We start from the raw sequence: 20,185 nt of genomic DNA on the forward strand, positions 1-20,185 counted from the left end.
AGGAAGCACCAACAGATAACAACAGAAGAAGGTGACGGAGGAAGTGGAAACCACACAAACCTCAATCCAAGACCTATCTGGAAATACAACTAAAGAAGAAACTACCCAGTGCAAACAACGGAACAAGAGCGAAAGAGAATCCTCAAATCTTGTACACATAGAAGAACTAGCTTCAACACAACCTGCCATCACCAGCACAACAAATTACAAGAGGTGGTGGAAAGGGGGGCAGTCAGTTAACCAACTGGTGGGAAGGAACTACAAAAGAAAGACCCCCAAAAAACCAAAACCCAAACACAAAAACAGAGCCAACTAAAAGGACAGCTCAAGACCAGTGACCTGGGGATATCAAGGAGATGACACCACTGAATCTCACAGGTATTATACCACAGAAGTTCACACCATAAATCCAGGAAGCCAGAACAAATCGATTTAAGAAGTTGAGGCTAACAAGAAGAGTCTCACAAGCAATGGGAAAACAAAGAAACAACCCCCCAATGAAAGGAAAGGAGGAAGCCTCAGAAAGAATGCTAGATGAAATAGAGGCAAGTCAGCTGTCAGATACTGAATTCAAAGCACTGGTTATCAGGAAATTCAAAGAGCTCACAATGAGCTACCAGAAACTACAGGGGAGCAACAATGAACTCACTGCAAACTATATCAACATGAAAAAGGAAATAGAAACTATCAGCAAGGGACAAGAGGGAATGAAGAATACAATTTCTAAACTGAAGAACACAGTGGAAGGAATCAAAAGGAGGATCGATGAAGTAGAAGATCAGATCAGTGAGTTGGAGGACAAAGTAGAAAAAAAGTCTCAGAAATAACAAGAAAAGGGAGAGAGGCTCAGAAAGAATGAACAGGGATTAAGAGAAATGCAAGGCACTATGAAACATATAATATCCAAATAACAGGGATACTGGAAGAAGAAGAAGAACAGGGATAGAAAATGTATTTGAAAAAGTAATGGTGAAGAACTTCCCTAATTGATGAGAGAAAAATTCACACAAATCAAAGGAAACACAGAGAGTCCCAATCAAGAATAACCCAAAGAGGCCTACTTCAAGACACATCATCATTAAAATGTCAAAATTCCAAGCAGCAAGGGAGAAAAACAAGTAACATACAAGGGAGCCCCAATATGGTTAGCTGCTGACTTCTGAATGGAAACGCTCTAAGCAAAAGGAGAATGGCAAGAAATATTCCAAGTAATGAGAACCACAGGCCTGCAACCAATACTACTTTATCCAGCAAATCTTTCAACCAAGATAGAAGGCCAAATAAGAAGCTTTCCAGACAAATGAAGTATAAAAGAATACACCTCCACCAAATCAGCTCTGCATGAAATGCTAAAAGGACTGCTTTAAGGAAAGGAAGTAAAAGTGTGAGTCAAAGAGGAACACAGGTACAAAAAAGGCAATTAATAAGTATCAATCAATAATAACCTTAAACATAAATGGATTAAATGCTCCAATGTAAAGACATAGAATAGCTGAATGGGTAAGAAAGCATGACCCACACATATGCTGCCTACGAGAGACCCACTTCTGGACAAAAGACCTACACAGATTAAAAGTGAAGGGCTGAAAACAAATTTTCCAGAAAATAGATAGGAAAAAAAAGCCGGGGTAGCAATACTCATATCACACAAAATACACTTCAAAAAAAGGGCCATAAAGAGAGACCCAGAAGATCATTTCATAATACTCGAGTGAAGAATCCACCAAGAAGACATAAACATGGTAAATATACATGCACCCAACACAGAAGTACCCAAATATATAAAGAAAACCTTAGAAAACTTCAAGAAAGATATTGATAGAAAAACAATTATAATAGGGGATTTTAACACCCCACTGTCAAAAATAGACAGATCTTCCAAACAAAATATCAAAAAAGATATTGTGGCATTGAACAATGCCCTAGATGAAATGGACTTAACTGATATATATAGAGCCATTCATCCCCAAAAAGCAAAATACACATTCTTTTCAAATGCACATGGAACATTTTAAAAGATAGACCACGTGATAGGACACAAAATGAGCCTCAACAAATTCAAGAAAATTGAAATCATACCAAGCATTTTCTCCAACGACAAGGGACTGAAACTGGAATCCAACCCCAAGGAAAAGACCCAAAACATTCAAAATCATGGAGACTGAATAGCATGTTATTATACAATGAATGGGTCGAGAATGAAATTAGGGAAGAAATCAAAACGTTTCCAGAAACAAACAAACATGAATTCATGACAACCCAAAATTTATGGGACAAAGCAAAGGCAGTCCTGAGAGGGAAGTTCATAGCAAAACCTAAAAACAATACAAACATTTCAAACACACAACCTAAAACTACACCTACAAGAACTTGAGGAACAAAAACAAAGACAGGTCAGAGCAAGTAGAATGAAGAAAATAACCAACATCAGGGCAAAAATAAATGACATGGGGACTAAGAGCACAATTCTAAGGATCGATTAACCCAGAAGCTTGTTCTTTGAAAAGATAAATAAAATAGATAAGCCTTTAATGAGGATCATCAAGAAAACAAGAGAGAGAACCCAAATAACCATAATCAGAAATGGAAGAGGAATAATTACCACTAATGACACAGAAATACAAAGGCTCATTAGAAATTTCTACAAGAAACCATATGCCAAGAAATTTGAAAACTTAGGTGAAATGGACAAATTTCTAGAAAAATATGCTCTTCCTAAACTCAGTGAAGAAGAAGCAGAAAATCTCAACACACAAATAACAGCAGATGAAATTGAAGCAGTAATAAAAATTTTACAACACACCAAAGCCCTGGACCAGATGGTTTCACAAGAGAATTCTACAATGCATTTAAAGAAGAGCTAACCCCTATTCCTCACAGACTATTCCAAAATATCTAAAATGATGGAAGACTTTCAAAACCATTTTTATGAACCCGGCATCATTGTAATACAAAACCAGATAAAGATACAACAAAAAAGTAAACTTCAGGCCAATATCGCTGATGAACATAGACGCTAAAATCCTCAACAAAATATTGGCAAACCAAATCCAACAATATATTAAAAAAATCATACACCATGACCGAGTTGGAGTCATGCCAGGGATGCAAGGATGGATTGATATTAGCAAATCAGTAAATGTAATACATCACACAAACAAAAGCAAAAACAGAAATTACATGATCATTATCAACAGATGCAGAAGAAGATTTTGATAAAGTACAACACCCATTTATGATAAGGTCACTCAGGAAAGTGGGAAGAGATGGAGCATTCCTCAATATAATAAAGGCCATATATGAGAGACCTACAGCCAATGTCATACTCAACAGGCAAAAATGAAAATCTTTTGTACTAAGATCAGGAACAAGACAAGGTTGCCTACTTACACCAGTTCTATTCAATATAGTATTGAAAGATTTAGCCACAGTGATCAGACAAGAAAAGAAAATAAAAGGCATCCAAACAGGAAAGGAGGAAACAAAACTGTCACTGTTTGCACATGACATGACAGTATACATGGAAAATCCTAGAGACTCTACCCCAAAACTGCTCAAACTAATAAATGAATTTGGCAAAACAGTGGGTTACAAAGTCAATATCCAGAAATCAAAGGCATTTTTGTATACTAACAATGAAACAGCAGAAGCTGAAATCAAAAAAAAAATCCCAATCGATATAGGAAAAAGAAAAATCAAATATCTGGGAATAAACCTAACCAAGGAGGTAAAAGACCTGTATCCAGGAAACTACACAGCACTGAAGAAAAAAATCAAGGAAGACACAAACAAATGGAAACATATACCGTGTTCATGGATTAGAAGAATTAACATCATCAAAATGTCCATACTACCCAAAGCAATTTACACATTTAATGCAATACCTATTAAAGTACCAATGGCATATTTCACAAACATAGAACAAACACTTCAAAAATTTGGAACATAAATGACCCCGAATAGCAGCTGCAATTTTGAGAAAGAAGAACAAAGTAGGAGGGATCACTATACCTGATATCACACTGAATTACAAGGCCACTGTAATCAAAACAGCCTGGTACTGGCATAAAAACAGGCACATAGACCAATGGAACAGAACAGAGAGCCCAGAAATCAACCCAACTCTCTACAGTCAATTAATATTCTACAAAGGCGGCAGTAACATAAAATGGAGGAAAAATAGCCTCTTCAACAAATGGTGTTGGGAGAACTGGACAGCTATGTACAAAAAAATGAAACTTGAGCACCAACTTACACCATACACCAAAATAAATTCAAGGTGGATAAAAGACTTAAATATAAGCCGTGACACCATTAAAGTCCTAGAGGAGAACATTGGCTGGCAAATCTCAGATATTTCACACAGCAACATTTTTTCCAGTATGTCCCCTAGAGCAAGGGACATAAAGGAAAGAATAAACAAATAGAATCTCATCAAAATAAAAAGCTTCTGCCAGGCTAAAGAAAACAGTATTAAAATAAAAAGTGAACTAACTGTATGGAAAAACATATTTGCCAATTATACCTAATACAAAGGTTTAATCTCCAAAATATACAAAGAATTTACTCGATTTCACTCTAAGAAGACAACTAACCCAATTAAAAAAAGTGGGCAAAAGACTTGAACAGACACTTCTCCAAGGAGGACATACAGAATATCCAGAGACACATGAAGAGATGCTCAATATCGTTAGCTATCAGAGAGATGCATATTAAAACCACAATGAGATACCACTTTACACCAGTCTGGATGGACATAATAAACAAAGCAACAAACAACAAATGTTGCAGAGGTTGTGGGCAAAAGGGGACCCTAGTTCACTGTTGGTGGGATTGCAGACTGCTACAACCACTATGGAAAACAGTATGGAATTTTCTAAGAAAACTAAAAATGAATCTTCTTTTTGACCCAGCAATTCCACTGCTAGGATTATATCCTAAGGACCCCGAAACAGCAATCCAAAAGAACCTATGCACACCAATATTCATAGCAGCACAATTTACAATAGCCAAGAGTTGGAAGCAACCTAGCTGCGCATCAGTAAATAAATAGATGGAAAAATTATGAAACATTTACACAATGGATTTCTATGCAGCAGGAAGAAAGGAGCTCCTACCCTTTGCAACAGCATAGATGGAACTTGAAAGCATTATGCTGAATGAAATAAGTCAGGTGGTGAAAGACAAATATCACATAATCTTACTGTTAACAGAAACCTAAACAACAAAAACAAGCAAGCAAAATATTACCAAATACACTGAAATAGAGAACAGGCTGACAGTGACCAGAGGGGAAAGGAGAGGAAATTTCAGGGGAAAAGCGGAAGGATTTATAGTAAGTAGTATAAAGGACACATGGACAACAACTAAGGGGGGTGGAAATGGGAGGGAGGTGGGGAGCACTGGGGCTGTGAGCTGGGATGGGTATAAAAGACAGAAAATGGTACTTGAACAACAACTAAATAAATTATTTTTTTAAAAAGAAAGAAAACATGAGCAATATATATCCTGCCTACAAGACACACACTTCAGGACAAAAGACCTTCACAGACTTAAAGTGAAGGGTTGGAAAAAATAGTTCAAGAAAATGGACAGGGGAAAAAAGCCAGAGGAGCAATAGTTATATCAGAAAAAATAGACTTCAAACAAAAGCTATAAAAAGAGACATTAAAGTACATTTCATAATACTCAAGGGAAGGATCCATCAAGAAGACATAAACATTGTAAACATATATGCATCCAACATAGGTGCACCCAAATATGTAAAGGGAATCTTGGAGGACTTAGGGAAAGATATAGGCACCAACACCCTTATAGTAAAGGATTTTAACACCCCACTGTCAAAAATGGATAGTTTTTTCAAACAAAATATCAACGAGGATGCTGCAGCACTGAATGATGCCTTACATCAAATGGACTTCACTGATATATATAGAGCCTTTCATCCCAAAGAAGGAAAATACACATTCTTTTCCATGCACATGGGACATTTTCAAAATAGACCACTTAATAGGACACAAAACAAGCCTCAGCAAATTCAAGGAAATTGAAATCCTATCAAGCATCTTTTGGGACCACAAGGGCCTAAAACTGGAAACCAACCTCAAAGATAAAACTCAAAAACACTCAAATTCATAGAGATTGAATATCATGCTATTAAACAATGAATGGGTTATGAATGACATCAAGGAAGAAATCAAAATTTACCTGGAAAAATGAAAATGAACACACAACCAATCCAAAACTTTGGGGACACAGGCAAAGACAGTCCTGAGAGAAAAGTTCATAGCTATACAGGCCTACCTAAAATAGATAGAAATATTTCAAATAAATAACCTAACCCTATATCTACAAGAACTGGAGTAAAAACAAGAACAAAGCTCAGAACAAGTAAAAGGAAGGAAATAACGAATATCAAAGAAGAATTAAATGACATAGAGAATAAAAGAACAATCCAAAAGATCAATAAATCCAGGAGGTGATTCTTTCAAAAGATAAACAAAATTCACAAGCCCTTAAGCAGACTCATCAAGAAAAAAAGAGAGAGGGGACCCAAATAAACAAAATAAGAAATGAAAGAGGAATAATTACAACTGATATCATGGAGATACAATGGATTGTAAGAAATTACTACATACAAATGTAAGGCAAGAAATTTTAAAACTTCAGTGAAATGAGCACATTTATAGAAAAATATAATCTTATAGAACTGAATGAAGAAGAAGCAAAAAGCCTTAACAAACCAATAATACCTGATGAAATTGAAGCAGTGAACAGAAAATTCTAGGCACACAAAATCCCTGGACTGGACAGTATCCCAGGAGTATTTTACAAGACATTTAAGGAAGAGCTAACCCCTATCCTTCTCAGACTAATCCAAAAAGTCCAAGAAGAGGGAAGACTACCAAACTCTTCTTATGAAGCCAGCATCATCTGAATCCCAAAACCCAGATAAAGACACAACAAAGAAAGGAAACTACAGGTCAATATTGCTGATGAACATAGATGCTAAAATCTTCAACAAAATATTGGCAAACCGCATCCAACAATACATTAAAAAGATCATATACCATGACCAGGTGGGATTCATTCCCAGGATGCTAAGATGGTAGAACATTTGCAAATCAATAAACATAATACATCACATAAACAAAAGCAAAGGCACAAATCATATAATCATATCAGTAGATGTGGAAAAAGCATTTGGTAAGGTACAGCAACCATTTATGATAAAAACACTCAGCAAAGTGGGAATAGCCCTAGGGAGCATTCCTCAATATAATAAAGGCCACATATGAGAGACCTACAGCCAATATCATACTCAACAGGCAAAAATTAAAAAACTTTCCCAGTAAGATCAGTAACAAGACAAGGTTGTCCACTTTCACCACTTCCATTCAACATAATATTGGAAGTCCTAGCCACAGCAATCAGACAAAAGAAGGAAATAAAAGGCATCCAAATTGAAAAAAAGGAACAAAACAAAACTGTCATTGTTTGCAGATGATATGATAGAGTACAGAGGAAATCCTACAGACTCCACCAAAAAACTACTCGACCAAATAAGTAAACTTGCCAAAACAGCAGGGTTTAAACTCAATATTCAGAAATGAAAGGCCTTTTTATACAACAAAAACAAAAGATCAGAATTAGAAGTCACAAGAAATGACACATTTGCTATTCCACCATAAAAAATAAAGTACCTAGAAATAAACCTAACCAAGGGGTGAAATACCTGTACTCAGAAAACTATATAACAGTAAAGAGAGGAATTAGGGAAGACACAAATAAATGGCAGCATTTACTGCATTCATGGATTGCAAGAATTAACATCATGAAAATGATTATACTACCCAAAGCAATTTACAGATTCCACACAATCCCTATTAAAATACCAATGAGGCCTTGGCTGGCATAGCTCAGTGGATTGAGCATAGGCCTGCGAACCACACAATCGCGGTTCAATTTACAGTCAGGGTACATGCCTGGGTTGCAGGCCAGTTCCCAGCAGGGGACACACAAGAGGCAACCACACATTGATGTTTCTCTCCTTCCCTTCCTCTCCAAAAATAAATAAAAATAAAATCTTTAAAAAAAATACCAATGACATATTTCAAAGACACAGATCAAACATTTCAAAAATTTGTATTGAACTGTAAATGACCCTGAATAGCTGTAACAATTTTGAGAAAGAAGAACAAAATAAGAGGGATGACAATATATGACACCAAACTATATTATAAGCCCACTGTAATCAAAAGAGTATGGTACTGGCATAAGAACAGACACATAGACCAATGGAAGAGAATAGAGAGCCCAACAGTAAACCCAAGTCTCTATGGTCAATTAATATTCAACAAAGTGGGGTAGAAGTATATAATAGAGTAAAAATATCCTCTTCAACAAATGGTGTTGGGAAATCTGGACAGCTACATGCAAAGAAATGAAACTCAACCACCAATTTACACCATACAAAAAAGAAATGAAACTCAACCACCAATTTACACCATACAAAAAATAAAGTCTTTATCTGTGGATAAAGACTTAAATATGTCATGACACCATTAAAGCCCTAGAGGAGAACACTGGCAGGGAAATCTAAGATATTCCACACAGCAATATTTTCATTCATATGTCCCCTAGAGCAAGGGACATAAAGGAAAGAATAGACAAAAAGGACCTCATGCAAAAAGCTTCTGCATGGCTAAAGAAAACAGCATTAAAATGAAAAGAGAACCAACCATATGGGAAAACATATATGCAAATGATACCTCAGACGGGTTTGATCTCCAAAATATACAAAGAACTCACACAACTTCTCCAGGAAGACAACCCAATTAAAAAATAGGCAGGGGGCTTTCAAGATGGCAATGGAGCAGAATGGAGCAGATACCAGTTCCTAGAACAAAAGGGAGAGAAACCTGTCTGATCAGAGGAGGAGAAGCCAACAAGCCAGCAGTTGCCAAGCATATATGAAAATAAGGGACCAGAAACCTCTAGGGTCATGGAGGAACCAGATGGTAGGGAGACAGCAGTGGTACAGTAGTCTCGGGGATGGAACAAAGAGGAACAGCAGGGATCTCTGCAGCTGCATGGTTGGGGGACCAGCACCCAGTGGCAAGTGCCCAATGGCGCCTGGGCCAACGTTCAGCGCCTGGACAGCTCCCTCCCTGGGATTTTTTGGCCCCGGTGGCCAAGTGGCCCAGGCAAAGAGGAGCAGAAGGGATTTCAGCCTGCCCACAGATCGGGGGACTGAGCGCCCCACGAGCAGTGTATCTGGGTGAGTGCCTGACGGCGCCTGGGCCAACGTTCATTGCCCTGACGGCTCCCTCCCTAGGATTTTTCAGCGGGGACCTGCCAAGTGGCCCAACCAGAGAGGAGCAGAGGGGATTTCAGCCTGTGCACATTTCAGGGGTCCAGCACCTGGCACACAGTGTGTCTGGGCAAGTGCCTGACGGCACCTGGGACAGCATTCAGTGCCCAGACGAGTTCTTCGAGCGGCTCCCTCCCTAGGGTTTTTCAGGGTAGGTTGGCCAGGGGACCCAGACAAACACAGGAGCAGAAGGGAGTTCAGCCCTCGCACAGTTCGGGGGATCAGTACACACCATGCAGCGTGCCATGACGTGCGCACAGAGTTTCTAGGTTGGCGCCCAGTCCTCAGATCAGCTCTCAGCTTCCAGTCCCTCCCCCTCGGACTATATGGAAGCCCCGGGCACTGAGGGGTCCTGGGGAAAGAGCTGAGACCCTCAACCCCCTCCCTTTCTGGCCAAGAAAGGTGGGGTGCCAGGAGAGACTTGTTTGATAGAGTTTGTGGAGAGGGTGCTGAGGACAAAGGGCCCCAACCGAGGACTCTGTGATTGCCAGCCCAGGAGAACTGATAGGTACAGCCTGGGGCTCTGAATCCAATAGACACAACAGCCTGGTCTGCTCCACACCCAGCTTGGCAGTGAACCCGAGATTGGGTAGAGGGCCTAGAGCTTCCCCACAGAATCGGGGCAGGTCTGTGCTCAATCCCGAGGGAACCAGGCAACTAGACCAGCGCAGGCGCGTGCAAGCACACAAACCAGCCCATGATGGTAACCCTTGGGAAGGGGGCGATGTGAGGAATTCCTAGTTCCCCATTGTAGGGAGCTGGGGAGAGGCACCAAGTATCTGGCTCCTGACAGGGGCTGGCAGAAAAATCACAACAATCTACCCTCAGCCAACTGTAGCCAGAAAAATCGGTTCGGCTAGTTTGAAACCACCAAGTGACATTTCCTTTTTGTTGTTGTTTTTGGGTTTTTTCTCTTTATTTATTTTTCTCTTTATTTATTTATTTTTTCTACTTTATTTTAGTTTAGTTTAGTTTAGTTTTATTCTTTTTTTTTTACTTTTCTTTCTTTTTCCATTCCTTTTCTTTATCTTTTTGCTCTTTTAAAGTAATCTGGAGGACTTCCACCAAGATGGAGTTGTAGGTGGGAACACTTTGCATCCTCCCACAACCAAATCTAAAAACAACAAAGTTTTAACAACAATAAATACAATCAAACTGCACAGAAAATCGAATACAGAGTCCCAAAACAGCGAACTGCTCAGCTAAACCGGTGACAGGGGTGAAGCCAGTAGTGGAGTGGGTCGAGCAAAAAAGATCCCTCGGGCAGTGCACAGGCAGCCGAGGGCACAAATTCCAGGCACAGGCTAGGTACGGGCAGAACCCAGGGAAGAGGCACAGCTGGCTGTCTGCAGTCGGTCGTGCATCTGCACGCAGATAAACCAGTAAAGAGGGGAGCATTGAGACACACTGCATAGGCCCTGGAGGCTGGCGCAGGGTGTGGGCTCACACATTTGCGCTAGGATAAGCAGGCGGGGGCTAGTGGTGAGGGGGACTGGGGGAGCGGAGAGGACCGCCATCGCTCCCTCTCTGACCCCACCCCCATATACAACGTCACAAAGCAGTGACCTGGGTGGCCTGGCCCTGGTGAATGCCCCAGGTGCTTTTCTTCATACGTAACAGGCACGGACATATCAAAACATGGCTCAAGAACAACTCAGAGCCCCAGAGCCAATAAATCTAAGCAATGAAGAAATAGCCAACACCTGGCTGGTGTAGCTCAGTGGATTGAGCGCGGGACTGCAAACCAGACAATTGCGGTTTGATTCCCAGTCAGGGCACATGCTGGCGTTGCAGGCCGGTTCCCTGCAGGTCACTTCCCAGCAGGGGATGCACGAAAGGCAACCATACATTGATGTTTCTCTCCCTCTCTCCTTCCCTTCCCCTCTAAAGATAAATAAATAAAATCTTTAAAAAAAGAAAAAGAAATAGCCAAATTTTCAGATGCACAGTTCAAAACATTGGTGATCAGGATGCTCACAGAACTGGTCCATTTTAGTCACAAATTAGAAGAACATATGAAGGCTAAACTAATTGAAATGAATGGTAATGCACAGGAAAGCAATAGTAATGGAAAGGAAACTGAGACTCAAATCAAGGGAGTGGACCAGAAAGAAGGAAAAAATGACCAAACAGAACAGAATGAAGAAACAAGAATTCACAAGTATGAGGACAGGCTTAGGAACCTCCAGGACATCTTTAAACACTCCAACATCCAAATTATAGGGGTACCAGAAGGGGAAAAGGAACAGTTACAGGTGGAAACCTTATTTGAACAAATAATAAAAGAGAACTTCCCCAATCTGGCAAAGGAAATAGACTTCCAGGAAATCCAGGAACCTCAGAGAGTCCCAAAGAAGTTGGACCCAAGAAGGAACACACCAAGGCACATCATCATTACATTAGCCAAGATTCAAATGAAGGAGAGAATTCTAGAAGCAGCGAGACATAAGGGGACAGTCACCTACAAAGGAGTTCCCATCAGACTGTCAAGCGGATTTCTCAAAAGAGACCTTACAGACAAGAAGGGGTTGAAAAGAAGTATTCCAAGTCATGAAAGCCAAGGACCTACAATCAAGACTGCTCTATCCAGCAAAGTTTTCATTTAGAATGGAAGGACAGATAAAGTGTCCTTCCAATTTGATCTTCAGATAAGATCAAATTCAAGGAGTTCATCATCACCAAGCCCTTATTATATGAAATGTTAAAGGGACTTACCTAAGAAAAATAAGATAAAAAATATGAACAGTGAAAGGACAGCAAACTCACAGTTATTAACAACCACACCTAAAACAAAAGCAAATTAAGAGGACAGCTAGATCAGGAGTGAAACATAGAAATGAAGATCACATGGAGGGTTAGCAACAGGGGAGTAGGAGAAGGAGAAGGAGGGAGAAGGTACAGAAAATAAGTAGCATAGACAGTAGATAGAAAATAGATAGGGGGAGGATAAGAATAGTAGGGGAATATAGAATCTAAAGAACTTGAGACACGTGTTCATGAACTAAAAGGGGGGAATGATGGTGGAGGGGTGTGCAGGGTGGAGGGGAACGGAGGGGGGTAAATAGAACAAATGTAAAGGCATAATCAATAGAATAAAAAATATTTTTTAAAAAAGATAAATAAGTAAAACCTTTTCAAAAAATAAAGTAATCTGATATTTCTTTTAAAACATATTACTGTTTCATCTTTCGATAGTTTTGTCCTCTTTTCTCGGATTTTCTGTTTTATTCCTTCTTCTTTTCTTTCTACACTTTATCTATTGCTCTTTCTTCCATTCCCCTAAGCTTTTTTCTTCCTTTCATTTCTTTCCTTGTCTTTTCTTTCTTTTACCCACAAGAGTCACAATCAACTTGAAAACACGAAAAGACCAGAGCTGGACCCAAAGAAAAGGCCTCCCAATAGTAGAGTCAGAGAGACAAATTGCACTTTGCAGTAGGAGATAAGGCAAAAGTTGCTGCATATTTGAGTAGGTGGAGGCAGAGAATGACAGGATAACTGAAAGAGACTGCACCACTGAAATTCACAGGCATTCCACCACAGAAATTCACACCATAAACCCAGGGAGTCAAAACAGATCAATCTAAGAAGCTGAGGCTCACAAGAAGAGTATCACAAAAAAAGGGAAGACAAAGACACAATCTCCAAATGAAAGGAAACGAGGAACCCTCAGAAAGAATGTTAGATGAAATAGAGGCAAGTCTACTATCAGATACTGAATTCAAAGTACTGGTTATCAGGAAGTTCAAAGAGCTCACGATGAGCTACGAGAAACTACAGGGGAGTTATAACGATCTCACCGTGAACTATATCAACAGGAGAAAGGAAATGGAAACTATTAGCAAGGGGCAAAAGGAAATGAAGAATCCAATTTCTTAATTGAAAAACATAGTAGAAAGCATTAAAAATAGGGTACATGAGACAGAAGATCGGATTAGTGAGCTGCAGGGCAAAGTAGAAAGCATCTCACAGAAAGAACAGGAAAGGGAAAAGAGGCTTAGAAAGAATGAAGAGGGATTAAGAGAAATGCAAGACAATATGAAACGTAATAGTATCCAAATAATAGGAATACCAGGAGAAGAAGAATAAGGGATAGAAAACGTATTTGAAAGAGTTATGATAGAAAATGTCCCTAATTGGATGAGAGAAAAAGTCACACAAATCTAGGAATCACACAGAGTCCCAATGAAGAGGAACCCAAGGAGGCCCACCTCAAGACACATCATCATGAAAATAGCATAATTCCAACACAAAGAGAGAATCTTAAAGGCAGCAAGGGAAAAAAATAAAGTAACATACAAGGGAGTCCCAATAAGGCTAGCTACTGACTTCTCAATGGAAACACTCCAAGCAAGAAGAGAATGGCAAGATATATTCCAAGTAACGAGAACCAGAGGCCTACAACCAAGGATACCTGACCCAGCAAGGCTCTCAATCAAGAATGAAGGACAAATAAAGAGCTTCCAAGAAAAAAGAAGTTTAAAAGAATACACCTCCACAAAACCAGCTCTACAAGAAATACTAAAAGGACTGCTTTAAGGAAAGGAAGGAAAAGAGGGAGACAGAGAGGAACACAGGTACAAAAATGGAAATGAATAAGTACCTATCAAAAATAACCTGAAATGTAAATGAATTAAATGCTCCAATCAAAAGACACAGAATAGCTGATGGATAACAAAGCATGACCCACACATATGCTGCCTACAAGAGACCCGCCTCAGAATAAAAGACCATCACAGACTAAAAGTGAAAGGCTGAAAACAAATTTTCCAAGCAAATGGACAAGAAAAAAAAGATGGGATAGCAATTCTCATATCAGACAAAATAGACTTCAAAAACAGGGCCATAAAGAGAGACCCAGAAGGTCACTTCATAATACTCAAGGGAAGAATCCACCAAGAAGATATTAACATCATAAATATATATGCACCCAACATAGGAGCACCCAAATATATAGAGAAAATCTTAGAGGAATTCAAGAAAGATATAGACAGCAACACAATTATAGTAGGGGACTTTAACACCCCACTATCAAAAATGGACAGATCTTCCAAACAAAATATCAACAAAGACATTGCGGCATTAAACAACACCCTTGATGAAATGGACCTAACTGATATATACAGAGCCCTTCATCCCAAAGAAGCTAAATAAGAATTCTTTCCAAATGCACATGGAACATTCTCAAAGATAGACCACATGACAGGACACAAAATGAGCCTCAACAAATTCAAGAATATTGAAATTATACCAAGCATTTTCTCTGACAACAAGAGACTGAAACTGCAAACCAACCCCAAAGGAAAAAACCCAAAACACCCAAAATCATGGAGACTGAATGGTATGCTACTAACAACGAATGGGTCAAGTAGGAAATTAGGGAAGAAATCAAAGTTTCTGAAAACAAATGAAAACGATCTCACAACAGCCCAAAACTTATGGGTCCCAGTGAAGGCAGTTCTGAGAGGGAAGTTTATAGCAATACAGGCCTACCTAAAGAAGATAGAAACATCTCATACAAACAACCTTACTCTACATCTGCAAGAACACGAGGAACAACAACAAAAACAGCCCAAAGCAAGAAGAAGAAAGGAAATAACTAAGATCAGAGCAGAACTAAACGAAATAGAGACTAAAAGCACAATTCTAAGGATCAATGAATCCAAGAGTTGGTTCTTTGAGAAGATAAACAAAATAGACAAACCTTTAAGTAGGCTCATCAAGAAAAGAAGGGAACGGACACAAATAAACACAATCAGAAATGAAAGAGGAGAGATTACAACTGATACCACAGAAAAAGAAAGGATTGTAAGAAATCACTATGAAGAATTGTATGCCAAGAAATTTGAAAACCTAGGGGAAATGGACACATTTCTAGAAAAATATAATCTCCCAAAACTCAATGAAAAAAAAGTAGAAAACCTGAATAGACCAATAACAGCAAAAGAAATTGAAGCAGTAATCAAAAAACTCCCATCACACAAAATCCCTGGACCAGATGGTTTCACAGGAGAATTCTACAAAGCATTTAAGGAAGAGCTAACCCCTATTCTTCACAGACTATTCCAAAAAATCCAAAATGATGGAAAACTCCCAAACGCCTTTTATGAAGCCAGCATCATCCTAATTCCAAAACCAGATAGAGATACAACAAAGAAAGAAAACTTCAGGCCAATATCGCTGATGAACATAGACACTAAAATCCTCAACAAAATATTGGCAAATCGCATCCAACAATATATCTAAAAGATTATACACCATGACCAAGTCGGATTCATCTCAGGGATGCAAGGATGGTTCAATATTCACAAATCAGTAAATGTAATACATCACATAATCAAAAGAAAAGACAAAAACCATGTGATCATATCAATAGATGGGGAAAAAGGTTTTGATAAGGTACAACACCCATTTATGATAAAAACACTCAGCAAAGTGGGAATAGAGGGAGCATTCCTCAATATAATAAAGGCCATATATAAGAGACCTACAGCCAATATCATACTCAATGGGCAAAAACTAAAAGCTTTTCCACTAAGATCAGGAACAAGACAAGGATGTCCACTTTCACCACTTCTATTCAATATAGTTTTGGAAGTTTTAGACACAGCGATCAGGCAGGAAAAGGAAATAAAAGGCATCCAAATAAGAAAGGAGGAAACAAAACTGTCACTGTTTGCAGATGACATGATAGTGTACATGGAAAATCCTATAGACTCTACCCAAAAACTGCTCAAACTAATGAATTAATTCAGCAAAACAGCGGGTTACAAAGTCAATATCCAGAAATCGAAGGCACTTTTGTATACCAACAATGAAACAGCAGAAGCAGAAATCAAGGAAAAAATCCCATTCGATATAGCCAAAAGAAAAATAAAATATCTGGGAATAAACCTAACCAAGGAGGTGAAAGACCTGTATGCAGAAAACTACACAGCCCTGAAGAAAGAAATCAAGGAAGACATAAACAAATGGAAACATATAACTTGTTCATGGATTGGAAGAATTAACATCATCAAAATGTCCATACTACCCAAAGCAATTTACAGATTCAATGCAATACCTATTAAACTACCAATGGCATATTTCACAGACATAAAACAAACACTTCAAAAATTTATATGGAACCATAAACGACCCCAAATAGCAGCTGCTCTTTTGAGAAAGAAGAACAAAGTAGGAGGGATCACATTACCTGATATCAAACTATATTACAAGGCCACTGTAATCAAAACAGCCTGGTACTAGCATAAAAAAAAAGGCACATAGACCAATGGAACAGAACAGAGAGCCAAGAAATCTACCCAACTCTCTACAGTCAATTAATATTCTACAAAGGGAGCAGTAACATAAAATGCAGTAAAGATAGCCTCTTCAACAAATGGTGTTTGGAGAACTGGACAGCTATGTGCAAAAAAATGAAACTTGAGCACAAACTTACACCATACACCAAAATAAACTCAAGGTGGATAAAAGACTTAAATATAAGCTGTGACACCATTAAAGTCCTAGAGGAGAACATTGGCAAGAAAATCTCAGATATTCCACGCAGCAACATTTTTACTGATATGTTCCCCTAGAGGAAGGAATATAAAGGAAAGAATAAACAAATGGGATCTTATCAAAATAAAATCTTCTGTGTGGCTAAAGAAAACAGTAGTAAATTAAAAAGACAACCAACTGTATGGAAAAACATATTTGCCAATGATACCTCAGACAAAGGTTTAATCTCCAAAATATACAAAGAACTTACACGACTCCACTCTAAGAAGACAACCAACCCAATTAAAAAATGGGGAAAGGACTTGAACAGACTCTTCTCCAAGGAGGACATACAGAATATCCAGAGACACATGAAGAGATGCTCAATATGGTTAGCTATCAGAGAGGTGCAAATTAAAACCACAGTGAGATACCACTTTACACCAGTCAGGATGGCTATCATAAACAAAGCAACAAACAACAAGTGTTGCAGAGGGTATGGGGAAAAGCGGTCCTTAGTTCACTGTTGGTGGGATTGCAGACTGGTACAACCATTATGGAAAACAGTATGGAATTTTCTCAGGAAAATAAAAATCGACCTGCCTTTTGACCCAGCAATTCCACTGCTAGGATTATATCCTAAGAATCCTAAAACATAAATTTCAAAGAACCTATGCACCACAATGTTCATAGCAGCACAGTTCACAATAGCCAAGAGTTGGAAGCAACCTAGGTGCCCGTCAGTGAATGAATGGATCAAAATTTTGTGGTACATATACACAACGGAATTCTGTGCAGCAGAGAGAAGGAAGGAGCTACTGCCCTTTGCAACAACATGGATGGAACTGTAAAGCATTATGCTGAGTGAAATAGGCCAGGTGAAAAGACAGACACCACATGATCTCACCTTTAACAGGAATCTAAACAACAACACAAACAAGCAAGCAGAATAAAAACAAAGACACTGAAATAGAGAACATGGGGACAGTGACCAGAGGGGAGAGGGAAGGGAATTTAAGGGGGAAAAAGGGGAGGGATTTGGAGGAACATGTATGAAGGACACAGGGATGAGGACTAGGGGGTGAGGAAATTGGAGGCAAGTGGAGGGAAGGGGCGAGGGGGGGCTGGGATGGGAGAAATAGACAAAAAACTATACTTGAAAAATAACTAAATAAAATTAAAAATTAAAAATAGGCAAAGGACTTGAACAGGTACTTCTCCAAGGAGGACATATGGAGCATCCAGAGACACATGAAAAGATGCTCAATGTCGCTAGCTATTAGAGAGATGCAAATTAAAACCACAGTGAGATACCACTTTACACCAGTGAGAATGGCTATCATAAACAAATCAACAAACGACTAGTATTGAAGAGGATTTGGAGAAAAGGTAACCCTAGTGCACTGTTGGTGGGAAAGCAGGCTTGTTCAGCCATTGTGAAAACAGTGTGGAATTTCCTCATAAAACTAAAAATGGAACTGCCTTTTGACCCAGCAATACCACAGTTGGGATTATACCCTAAGGATCCTGAAACACCAATTCAAATGAATGTATGTTCCCCAAAGTTTATATCAGCACAATTTACAATAGCCAAGTGCCGGAAGCAAGCCCAGTGCCCATCAGTAAATGAGTGGATCAAACAAGTGTCGTACATTTACACAATGGAATACTACACGGAAGAAAGAAAGAAGGAGCTCCTATCCTTCACAACAGCATGGATGGAACTGGGGGAGCCTTATGCTAAGTGAAGTATTCCAGGTGGTGAAAGAAAAATACCATATGATCTCACCTATAAGTGGAACCTAATCAACAAAACAAACAAGTAAGCAAAATATAACTAGAGGCATTGAAATAAGAACAAAGTGATAGTAACCAGAGAGGCGGGGGAGATGGGTAGTAAGGGATAATATGGGAAGGGCCATGAAGGAACATGTATAAATGACACATGGAAAAGCCAAAGGGGGTGGGTTTGAGGGTAGGAGGCAAGGATGGGTAGTGGGTGGGGTGTGCTCTGGTCAAAATGGGAAAAAAGAGACATTTAAACAAACAACATTTTATGTATAATAGGTACTAGAAGAGATTCAGGTATAGGAAGCATATAAAGAAATCCATCAACTTGATCAAAGGGTAAAGCCCTTGTTCTCAAATAGCTTATAATCTCTTGAAGAGTCCAAGTACATACATATGAAAAACATCGCAAAATTAAAACACATTAACACCAGGCCTATTTCACTCAGCATAATGCTTTCCAGTTCCATCCATGTTGTTGCAAAGGGTAGTAGCTCCTTCTTTCTCTCTGCTGCATAGAATTCCATTGTGTATATGTACCACAATTTTTGGATCCATTCACTTACTGATGAGCACCTAGGTTGCTTCCAACTCTTGGCTATTGTAAATTGTGCTGCTATGAACATTGTGGTGCATAGGTTCTTTGATACCATATGATCTCACCTTTAACAGGAAGCTAAACAACAAAACAAACAAGCAAGCAGGAAAAAAAAAACAAAGGCACAAGGACACTGAAATAGAGAACAAGGGGACAGTGACCAGAGGGGAGAGAGAAGGGAAGTTAAGGGGAAAAAGGGGGAGGGATTTGGAGAAACAAATAGGAAGGACACAGGGACGAGAACTAAGGGGGGTGGAAATGGGAGGGAGGTGGGGAGCAAGGGGCGGGGGAGGCTGGGATGGGGGAAATAGACAAAAAAACTATACTTGAAAAATAACTAAATAAAATTTAAAAAAATTACAACACATTATGTGAACAAATGTCAAGAATTAAAATACCACAGGAACCCAGAGTAAAATACTGTAAACTATTGTCAACAGGAGACGTATCACACTAAATACTTAAGCATCCCAGATGGATACAATTTAGATAGACAGATGGAATTCATAAAATCATTATAAAGAAGTGGAATGACATTATCAAGCCATAGAGGAGGAAATAAGTATGGCATATGTGGGGAATAGTGAAGCCAAAGGCTTGGCTAAAGCACAGGGTTTGTGTTATGATAAATGAAAAATAAAGCTGGATTGGGAGGGTGGGACCAGTTGGCACAGAGGCTGGAATTCCAAGCTGAAGAATGTGGACTTGAGATGAAAAATGTTTTAGAATGTTGAGAGAAATCAGGAGTTATTTCTGGCACAATATTGAGTCCTATGCTTACCTGTACTTTGGATGGGAATTATAGTAGCAAAACCATCTTGCAGGTAATGTAGATGGATCAACCTTGCCAGGAAGCTTTCTCCATTTAAGACACTCATCACACTGTACCCACGTCTGGTCAGGAATCTTCCTGAATAAAGGAAAACAGAAGTATCAATATGTGTGTC

The 20,185-nt window shown here is 39.0% G+C and overlaps 1 protein-coding gene across 9 annotated transcripts in view; it reads right to left on the reverse strand.

Annotated features, from left to right (window-relative positions):
- MORC4 (MORC family CW-type zinc finger 4) overlaps positions 1-20,185 on the reverse strand; it is a 95,149-nt gene that overhangs the window by 35,015 nt on the left and 39,949 nt on the right. For all 9 annotated transcript variants that reach the window (XM_053657494.1, XM_053657491.1, XM_053657489.1 and 6 more), the window contains one exon: positions 20,020-20,148. In XM_053657494.1, the coding sequence (XP_053513469.1) occupies positions 20,020-20,148 (129 nt within the window). The remainder of the gene's footprint in view (positions 1-20,019; positions 20,149-20,185) is intronic.

The sequence above is a fragment of the Artibeus jamaicensis genome, unplaced genomic scaffold (genome assembly GCF_021234435.1).
Source record: "Artibeus jamaicensis isolate MK-2021 breed Jamaican fruit bat unplaced genomic scaffold, CSHL_Jam_final scaffold_461, whole genome shotgun sequence".
In the NCBI taxonomy this organism is placed as follows: Eukaryota; Metazoa; Chordata; class Mammalia; order Chiroptera; family Phyllostomidae; genus Artibeus; species Artibeus jamaicensis.